The sequence below is a fragment of the Otolemur garnettii genome, unplaced genomic scaffold (assembly GCF_000181295.1).
Source record: "Otolemur garnettii isolate 467f Iridium unplaced genomic scaffold, OtoGar3 scaffold00058, whole genome shotgun sequence".
Taxonomy (NCBI): Eukaryota; Metazoa; Chordata; class Mammalia; order Primates; family Galagidae; genus Otolemur; species Otolemur garnettii.
In genome coordinates, this window is record NW_003852453.1 from 5871117 (window position 1) to 5881814 (window position 10698).

A 10698-nucleotide genomic window follows, 5' to 3' on the forward strand; every position below is an offset into this window, starting at 1 on the left:
GTTTTTGTCCCCTACAGGAGCCTCTTTTTTTTCCCTTGCAGGGCATATTAATGAGCTATTTGCAATATATTATTCTACAAAAAAATACTGTACTCTGAGATGTTATATTTTTATTTTTTTTTTTATATTTCATTTTGAGACAGAATCTCACTTTGTTGCCCTTGGTAGAGTGCCATGGCATCATAGCTCACAGCAACCTGCAACTCTTGGGCTCAAGTGAGTCTTTGCCTCCTGAGTAGCTGGGACTGCAGGCATCTGCCACAACACTTGGATGTTTTTTAAGAGGCAGGGTCTTGCTTATAAAGGTTTGAATTTGTGAGTTCAGGCAATCCACCCACTTTAGCCTCCCAGAGTACTGGGGTTATAGGTGTGAGCTACCATGCCCAGCCTATGTTATAGTTTTTAAATCATATATAAACTTTGTTTATAAGAGTTTAATGAATGCTCTTTATTAAGTTTAAATTGTTTTGTTCTTATTTTCCTAGGATTCTGACACTTCGTGACATGTCACTATCTAGAGCAATAATGAAGATTGACCTGTTTGGGGATAGTTGACCTTCAGAATGATCTAACAATATCTACTGCAGAGAAGCTGAATCTACTCTATTTGGTGTAAACAGCTCAGATTGTTACTGAATTTTCAAGATGACAGATCCAATGATGGACTTTTTTGATGATGCCAATCTTTTTGGTGAGACCTTAGAAGGTTTGTCAGATGATGCATTCGTACAACCAGGACCTGTTTCACTAGTTGATGAATTGAACTTGGGTGCAGAATTTGAACCTTTGCACATAGATTCACTGAATCATGTTCAGGGTACTCCAACACATCAGAAGATGACTGATTTTGAACAATTAAATCCATTTGATTCAATGAAATTTCATCAAGTTAATCAATCTTTTGGTAGTCCAGCTGAACATGTGTTATCTCCACACTCTCAGTTTAATTGTTCTCCGATCCACCCTCAAAATCAACCCAATGGTTTGTTTCCAGATGTAGCAGATGGCAGTCCAATGTGGGGCCACCAGACAGCTACTAGCATTTCAAATCAAAATGGATCTCCTTTTCACCAACAAGGACATTCACATTCTATGCATCAGAATAAAAGCTTTGTGGCACACCATGACTTTACCTTGTTTCAGGCCAGTGAACAACAAACACAGTGTACTTCACTACGCTCCCAACAAAATAGAAATAATCTCAATCCAGGGCAAAATTCTCTTAGTCAGTCTAAAAATTTTATGGATGTTAATGTTTCTGGTCCACACAGAGTCAGTGCCAACCACCCACCGCAAATTACTAATGCGTCTAATTCACAGCCATCTCTTTCAGTGCAGCAATTTTCCCAAACATCCAATCCTCCAGTTCACTTCCTCAAGTGTAGCAATCATCAAGAAGGAAGTTTTAATGGACCTTCCCCAAATATGACTCCTTGTCCTGTCAATAATTCACAGCAGTTCTATTGTTCTAGTAGTCGTTTTAATCGTATGTCACCAAACAGTCTCCTTCAGTCCTCCGCAGTTACTGCACCTAATTATACAAATCAGACTTTATCTGATTTTACTGTAAGTAATTCCTTCTCACCTCATAGAGGAGTCAAGCAAGAATCCACTCAGCATATCCTAAACTCCAATACTTCATTGAATTCAAATAATTTCCAAATGTTGCATTCGTCACGTCCTCAGGGTAATTATAGCAATTCAAAATTATCTCCTGTGCACATGAACTTCCCAGATCCTGTTGACTCAGGAACTCAAATGGGCCATTTCAATGATCATGTAGAAACTAATGGTTTTTCATCTTTAGAAGAGAATTTACTTCAAGTGGAATCTCAAACTGAGCCGTTTACAGGACTCGACCCAGAGGACCTCCTTCAGGAGGGTCTTCTCCCCCAATTTGATGAGTCAACATTTGGACATGATAATTCAAGTCATGTTTTAGATCATGAACTTGATCGACAGTTTACTTCTCATCTTGTAACAAGGCCTTCTGATATGACTCACACTCAGTTGCAAAGTCAGGCTCGGAATTGGCATTCATCATTTTCTAATCATCAGCATTTGCATGACAGAAGTCGGCTGTGTTTACAGCGACAGGTATGCACCCCTTTGCTTTGGTTTTGGTGATTTGGAGTAGGATGAGATGTTACTCTTTGAATTAATTTTATTTGAGACATTCTCAAGACTTACCAAATTCGATAATTCTGTTGGGTGAACATGTATATTTTGATACAGTTTTATGTTGCTTTAAAACCTTATATTAGGGGCAACGCCTATGGCTCAGTGGGTAGGGTGCCAGCTCCATATACAGAGGGGGGCCAGTTCAAACCTGGCCCTGGCCAAACTGCAATAAAAAAATAGCTGGGCATTGTGGCAGGCGTCTGTAGTCCCAGCTACTCAGGAGGCTGAGGCAGGAGAATCGCCTAAGCCCAGGAGTTGGAGGTTGCTGTGAGCTGTGTAACGCCATGGTACGCTACTGAGGCGATAAAGTGAGACTCTGTCTCTACAAAAAAATAAAATAAAATAAAAGCCTTATATTGAAAGTGATTCATTAGACTTGGTGCCTGTGGCTCAAGCGGCAAGGCACCAGCCACATACACCTGAGCTGGCGGGTTCAAATCCAACCTGGCCTGCCAAACAACAATGATGGCTGCAGCCAAACAATAGCTGAGCATTGTGTCAGGTGCCTTAGTCCCAGCTATTTGGGAGGCGGAGGTAGGAGAATCGCTTGAGCCCAGGAGTTGGAGGTTGCTGTGAGTTGTGATGCTACAGCACTCTACCCAGGGCAACAGCTTGAGGCTCTGTCTCAAAAAATGAAAGAAGGTGATTTCATTAATATGCTCAAAGCAATAACCTCTATATTTAGAAAATTGTAAGATTTCAAGACCTCTTTTGTCACTTTAAAAAAAAATTATGATAACCTTTAACAGAAGGTTATTTTATCAAAAATAAACAAAAACATATCATTTTTAAAAGGGAAAAAAACAGACTGGGAAATTTTATTGCAAATATGATGGACATGGAGTTAATATTCCTATAAAAACTCACATAAATTTGTTAGAAAATTTTAAGATCTCAGTTGATAACTAGATAAAGCTTATAAGCCGAAATTCACAAAAAAAGGAAATTAAACGATTAAACAAAGATAACATGCAACTTTAATGATTAATTTGGAGTGTGGTTTCTTTTTTATCAGAAAAAAAACTGTAATGTGAATGCTGGCAAATTTATGGTGAAATTGGTACTTACCATGGCTTTGTTAATAACTGATGCAAGTCGTTTAGAAAGCAGTTTGGTGGTATATTAAAGAATATAAAAGTAAACCCAAATGTAGCAAGAGTAATATGCCCAGAAGTATTTATCTTACTGTGTTTACAAGGAGCAACTGGAAAAGCAAAGCTCATTGTCATATGCATAATAGATAGACCATTGTAGGCATTAGATGTTGAAGACAAACACTGAGAATGTCTTAATGATGAGGAAAAGAAATTATTCAACCTTAAGATCACAGTAAAGTGGTTAAGAGTACAGGCTCTAATACCAGACTGCCTGGTTTGGAATCTTGGCTCTTGTTAGGAGCTAGCTATGTGACTTTGAGCTAATTGTATAATTTCTGTGTGTCTCTTTTTCTTCGTCTTTAATACTTGAAATAAGTTACATTTAAAAACTATGCCTAGCATATAGTAAGAAAGTAATACATTTTTTTAAATTATCCTTTTGTATAGCAGTATGAAAATATGCATATGAAAAAATACCAGAAGGATATGGGTTGTTTTAAGGTACTACAATTATGCTTCTCTTTCTCATGTTTTCTACAGTATTTGTCATATGAACATATTTAATAATAAAAAGGTGAATTTTAGGCTCTGTAAACACAATGACAACTGTAGCAAAAAAATAACTGGGCTTTGTGGTGGGCGCCTGTGGTCCCAGCTCCTTGGGAGGCTGAGGCAAGAGAATTGATTAAGCCCAAGAGTTTGAGGATGCTATGAGCTGTGATGGTATAGCACTCTACTGAGGGCAACATAGTGAGACTCTGTCTCAAAAAAAAAATGAATTTTATGTAATATTTTATGGTTTTTAAAAATTCTGTCATTAAATTAAGGATTCATAAAATGTTTCAATACCTTGGTTACCTGTGAGATTCAGTGGACAATAAAAATACCATGGTTCGGCTCGGCTCCTATAGCTCAACCAGCTAAGGCTCCAGCCACGTACACCTAAGGTGGCGGGTTCGGATCCCCAGCCCGGACCCGCCAAACAACAATGACGGCTGCAACCAAAAAAATAGCCAGGTGTTGTGGTGGGCGCCTGTGGTCCCAGCTACTTGGGAGGCGGAGGCAGGAGACTCGCTTGAGCCCAGGAGTTGGAGGTTGCCGTGAGCTGTAATGCCACGGCACTCTACCCAGGGGGACAGCTTGAGGCTCTGTCTCAAAAAAAAAAAAAAAAAATACCATGGTTCTTGAAATTAAATATTTAGCTAGTTGGCCATTGTAGCAGGCACCTATAGTTCCACTTACTCGGGAGGTGGAGGCAAGAGGATTGCTTGAGCTCAGAAGTTTGAGGTTGCTGTGAGCTATGATGCCATGGCACTCTACCCAGGGCAACAAAATGAGACTCAAAAAAAAAAATTAAATATTTAGGGACCAGTTTCATATCTTAAAACCTTGAGGTATTTGGAAAAAGACAAAAGCTTTTATCTTTTCCACTGGGTTGATTTTATTTCTTTCAAATAGTATTTTCAGCCCATCTTTTAAAATGTCTAGATAGATAGAGAAATTCTTAAAAGACACTTGTAAACCCTCCACCTCCTTTTGTTTTTGTGGCATGAATTAAGTATTATGATTTTGCTCCCTCTGCTGGAGGAGAATCAAGTATCTTACAAGGATCCTGGGACACTACTGATTGAACTTAGAGGTTCATTTGTCTACTCTGCATTTAGGTTTCTGAGTAATTTGACAGTCACTTGTCCAGTGTATAAATGAGGTTATGAGGCATAGAGTTTATAATTCCTTCCTTAAATTTTCTTTTTCTAAGGCCTGTTGTCTTTTTAATTCTTGTTTCTTTTGTTATTTGTTTTTTAATTCATGCTTTTCTAAGTGTCTTTCCCTGGCTTTACAGAGTAATAAGGACTCCTTTTTATAGATTCAGAATGAAAAGACAGTAATTATAAATAACTACAGTAGCCTTTAGGCCCTGCATGGTGGCTCACGCCTGTAATCCTAGCACTCTGGGAGGTGGAGGCGGGTGGATTGCCTGAGCTCACAGGTTCAAGACCAATCTGAGCCAGAGCAAGACCTTGTCTGTAAAATAGCTGGGTATTGTGGCGGGTGCCTATAAACCCAGCTACTCAGGAGGCTGAGGCAGGAGAATCACTTTAGCCTAAGAGTTTGAGATTGCTGTGAACTGTTAAGTCCATGGCACTCTACTGAGAGTGACAAAGTGAAACTCTGTCTCAAAAAAAAAAAGAAAGAAAGAAAATACAAATAAAGTAGCCTCTAATGCTAGCATATAGATAGCACTCTGAGAGAAATTCTTTTCAAACCCATCATAAGCAGCCTTTCATAAATTATTTCATCCTAGAGTGATAAATTAATATAGTTTAAATCACTTACCTTTTTCTTTCAGAGTTTGATTTTATTTGTTAACTTCTTGTTTGTTTTTTTACATGTCCAAAACTGATGAAGGGCACTTCATTTGGAATACTTTTTGACTTACTGAAACTCTGTTCTCAAGATTCTTATTAGTACTTAGTGTAAAAAGAGATATTTGAGGGTGGCGCCTGTGGCTCAAAGGAGTAGGGCACCGGCCCCATATGCCGAAGGTGGCAGGTTCAAACCCAGCCCCAGCCAAAAACTGCAAAAAAAAAAGTGGGGGGGAGATATTTGAGATCTGTTGATTGTGGAGGTGAAGAGAAAAGATGGATTGGTAGAGAGAGCAGGGGATTATTATCATGTATTATATATCAGGTTCATATATTGTTAAATATATGTGACTGAATTATAGGTCACATATTCCTAGTGTTTGAAATTCAAATGATAGTGAAGTTGATAACATTTTGACAAAGCATATACTTTTTTGCTTTTGTAATTTTTGGCATGTTTTGGATGATTATGGTTAACTACATCGGTGAAAAGGTTGAAATGTTTCCTTAATAAGGAATTCTTATATTATTATGATACCTAGCTTCTGTGAGAAGAAATTCTTTTCAGAATTCTTCAATTCTCTTTATTGTAGTAATTTCATTTTATACTAAATTTGCGTAATTACATATGTATAGAAATTAATAGATTTTTAAAAGTAAGGCATAATTTTAAGTTTATCAAAATAGTTCTGAGGTACATTTTCTTATAGCCAAAACAAGATACTCTTTAAATCTACTGTTTGAAAAAATTATGGATGACACTCTATTTAGAATTCTAGAACACTTCAGTGAGAATGTTGAATATTTAAAGAATATTTCTAAGCCTTTTTCTTTTATCCCAACTAAAGTCAGATGATTATAGATATCATTCCTAGTATTTTAGAATATCCTGAAGTCTGTGTCATTAACAGTGAATATTGCTGATTTGATTCTAGAATTTTACCACTTAAAAAAGAGGAGAGAGAAGAGCCAGGACACAGAAGGAAGAGACCTGAGGGAAAAGGCCAGACGATGGAGGAAAGGGGACAGGGGCAGGAGAAGGTTATTGATCTTAGGAAGAGAAAAGAGAACAAGTGAGAAGCTATAGCAGGTGTATCTAAATGTTAAGTATGTACAAAACATAACATAGATAAAAATAATGCTAGCTTGTTTTTTCATCTTTAATTTCTGGAGCAAAGGAATTTTGAGAGGATAAAAGTCTAAACTTCATTGCTCTCTTATGACATATTTTCTGTGTTTTTGTAACACAGTCGTAGTTTTTGTCTTATCTGTGAAGTGAAAGTAACATATGGAGCAGTATGTGATCTCGATGTTTTTAAATTTAATTTAGCGTTAACAGCTCTATAGCAGTGCATATCATGTGGGATGACTGAACTAGCAGTCGAAACAGGGAATAGAATTTTATTTCTTTTTCTTTTTTTTTCCTTTTGTAACAGTCTCACTCTGTCACCCGGGGTAGAGTGCCATAGCATCATAGCTCACAGTAACCTCCAACTTTTAGGCTCAAGCGATCCTATGATCTCAGCCTCTTGAGTAGCTGGGACTACAGACACCTGCCAAGGAAATAGATTTTAGTATACGTTTATACATAATGCTTTGTTGGCCTTGTACTCTTATGATATTTATACTACTTTGAACTTTTCACTTTTTTTCTGAAAGTTGAGAAATTTATGTTACTTATAAACTTAAAAAAAGTTAAAGACATTCAGAAATTACTAGGTATGGCAGAAAAAAAATTAAAGACAGGTTTAAGCAACCCACATAAGACATATTTTAAGATATTGATTTCTTTTCCTCATAAATTTTTTTAAAGATGGGTGTTATAGGGTGACACCTGTGGCTCAAAGGAGTAGGGTGCTGGCCCTATATACTGGAGGTTGAAACCCAGCCCCAGCCAAAAACTGCAAAAAAAAAAGATGACTGTTATAAGAATTTGGACTATGTACAAAATGAATATGAAAAAATAAGTCACTTGCAATATTACCAAAAGATAGCCACTGTTGACATTTTGTTATATAAGTTTCCAGTGAGATCTATTGTCTGTCTCTCCCCTGTCCCCCACTTTATATATTTTTGCATTCTTAAAAATCAGAATTGAAATTACATAGTGTATACTTTTTGGAAAAAAATTTTTTTTAATCTTCCAATTAATATGTTCCATATATTTTTCATGACATTAAATGTTTTTCTGAAAATAGTTTTGAATGGCTGAATAGTTTGCCATTATAAGATTGCTAAAGTACTGGATAAAAGTTTAATTGAGATCTGGGAAAATCTAAATCAAGGTGATTTAAATATCTTTATAATTTTCTTGCATATATTGTCATAATAGAAATTTAAAGTAGGTACATAGTAATAAAAAATCACAGGTAGAGAGGAAAACTAAACTTACTTTGTGCCAGCCACTGTTCCAGATATTTAACATATATTGTTAACACATTGATCCATCATAGAAATTCTTTTGAGTATGATTTTTCCTTTAATTTACATAGGAAGAAGTGAGGTACAAAGAAATTAAGTAATAAACTCCACATCACACATCTAGTAAGTGTCCATACTGGATTCAAGCCCAGCTTGACTCCATTAACTGTGGTCTTAACCACTTTTATGTTACTTCAAGGTATGTCAATGCGTTATAATATATAACAATAATGGCCAGGTGTGGCAGCTCATGCCTATAATCTTAGCAGTCTGGAAGGCTGAGGCAGGAGAATCCTTTGAGCTTAGGAGTTTGAGACCAGCCTAAATAAGGATGAGACCCCCATAACTACTAAAAATAGAAAAAACATTTCAATTTTCAAAAATTTTTAGTGCCAGCTGGGCGTTGTGGTAGGCACCTGTAGTCTGAGCAGGAGGCTGAGGCAGGAGGATTGCCTGAGCCCAGGAGTTTGAAGTTGCTGTGAGCTATGATGAGTCCAGGCCACTCAAGCCTGGGGGCAAGAGTGAGCCTCTGTCCAAAAAAAAGTACACATATATATGCAGATTTTCCCATTGAAAAAATCTACCCTAATGATTGAGGCAAAAATTTGTGCTAGGACTGTTAAGTGGAAAAGACCATGCCTCTCAGGTTTTCTGGCTATATTGACAGTTGTTTATTAGCAGAGGGAGAAAAAACTCAAACAAAACAGGCAAAAAAACTAAAATATAATGCTTTCAGAAATGTCCTGACACTCTTTATAAAACCACGTATAAGATGGTATCAAAAAATGCCCTAAAGGTAAACCAATAATTTTCTTTAAATTTTTGAAGGACATTAGAGATCATCATTAAGTGTAACAAGTGGAAGTCACATAAAAGCATATTATCATTTGGTATAAGGAAGAAGTTTGAAACCTCTTTCACTGAAAACAGAACGATGGAATAGCTCAGATGTGTCACAGAGGGGATTTCTATAGTGGGTGGAAAATAGAGTAAATTGGTAGGTTATTTCAACTCATAAGATTCTTTGGTTGTAATTTTAGGTTTTGTTATAGTACATATTGTTCCTATTGTCTGTTTAGCTTCTGAATAGCAATTATAATAGTAAAAGAAAGGTAAAGAAATAAGTCCTCCACTGTACAACACTGTCAGCAAATTTGTTACAGATCAGTGTATTTTCCAGATAGTTGGAATGAGTTTCATTACGCATAAAAAACTTCAATTACATGGCTTCTCACTGCTCCCAAGAGGGTGATAGAATTCTCTGTTAGGAAAAGGTGAAGACGAATCTTAGATGTGTGTGTGTGTGTGTGTGGAGGATGCAGGCATGGATCTGACAAATCTTAGATCTGTGTGTGTGTGTGTGTGTGTGTGGAGGATGCAGGCATGGATCTGACAAATCTTAGATTTTTATAGGGAGGTCTTGTATGTTCAAAGTTTTGATACCTCCAGGAATGACCCTCAATTAAGAAAGACTTGACAGGAAGCACATTAAATATTTGGAAATCATCTTCAGCAGAAACAGTTAATTCTGTGTATAAGTTATTATAGAAAGAGAGGAAAACTAAAGCAAAGGATTCAGTACACTGTGCACATAGCCACCAAAGTCAGAGGACCCCAGACTCTTTGAGAGATACACGTATACATGTATGGGGTTTTTGGGGTACTCTTCCTAAGTCAAAAAAGCATCAGATAATGTGCACAGTGTAAAAACTTGTCATTCCACTTATATCCTAGACAGAAAGGAGAGGAAAAACTACCTGAGTGATATTTAAATTTTCTCTTAAATAATTAAAATGTTTTATAAGTTACCATCCCTCTATTTATCAGAATTTGTTTCAATCTTTATTTGGCATGGTATTGCTTATAAGAAGTTTCAAAATTCTTAATTGTCTAACTAAACACAAAATAGAAATTCTGTCTAGGAATTTATTTATTTGCTTTTTCAGTTAAAGGGGACTAGTTTTTGGTTTTGACATTTCTGTCAAATCTTCTAAATTAAAAGGTTCTATTTTAACTGGGAAATTATAGAATATTAGCTGGTTCTGAAATATGATCTTAATTATTAAACTATGTACTATATTGTGGAGAGTTAAAGTCTGTACTGCTTGCCAGGGGTCAGGGTAACAGAAACTCGAGTTGTTAACAGTAGCTCTAAGGCTTTTGACCTTTAGCACACATACTTGAGGGTGAGAGGTGAACGGGAAGTAAATTCCTAGAGTGGGGAAAACCCAGCAGTTGGTGAGAAATCTGTAGATTAGTGCAGTATGTGAAGTGTTTGAGATTCAAGCCAAACTTGGAAGTAGGTCCAACAAATGTTTTTTTGTATTTAATTTTATTTATGAGGTACATTCCCAAATACTTTATGGCTACTCATTTACTTATTATTCATATCTGAAATTGAAAAATAATGTGTTAGGACCTACAGAGTCATCAGACTTTCTCCTGTTATTATGACATGGATACAAAGCTATTTTGGAATACTTAAATATGAGTGACCAGTTTTCTTTAGTTGGATAATTGGATTGAAATGATTTTATCATTCCAATTTTTTCAATTTTTATCTGCTGCCGAAGTGTATGTGGACTGAAATGATTTTAAATTCGGGAAATGTTTCTTTTCTTTTTTTTTTTTTT

General features: G+C 36.4%; 1 protein-coding gene across 4 annotated transcripts in view; it reads left to right on the forward strand.

Annotated features, from left to right (window-relative positions):
- The window catches only part of CHD9 (chromodomain helicase DNA binding protein 9), a 226048-nt gene that overhangs the window by 56107 nt on the left and 159243 nt on the right, over window positions 1-10698 (forward strand). For all 4 annotated transcript variants that reach the window (XM_023514745.1, XM_012806860.2, XM_012806861.2 and 1 more), the window contains exon 2: window positions 486-2097. In XM_023514745.1, coding sequence (XP_023370513.1) covers window positions 646-2097 — 1452 coding nt within the window. In that variant the 5' untranslated portion in view covers window positions 486-645. The remainder of the gene's footprint in view (window positions 1-485; window positions 2098-10698) is intronic.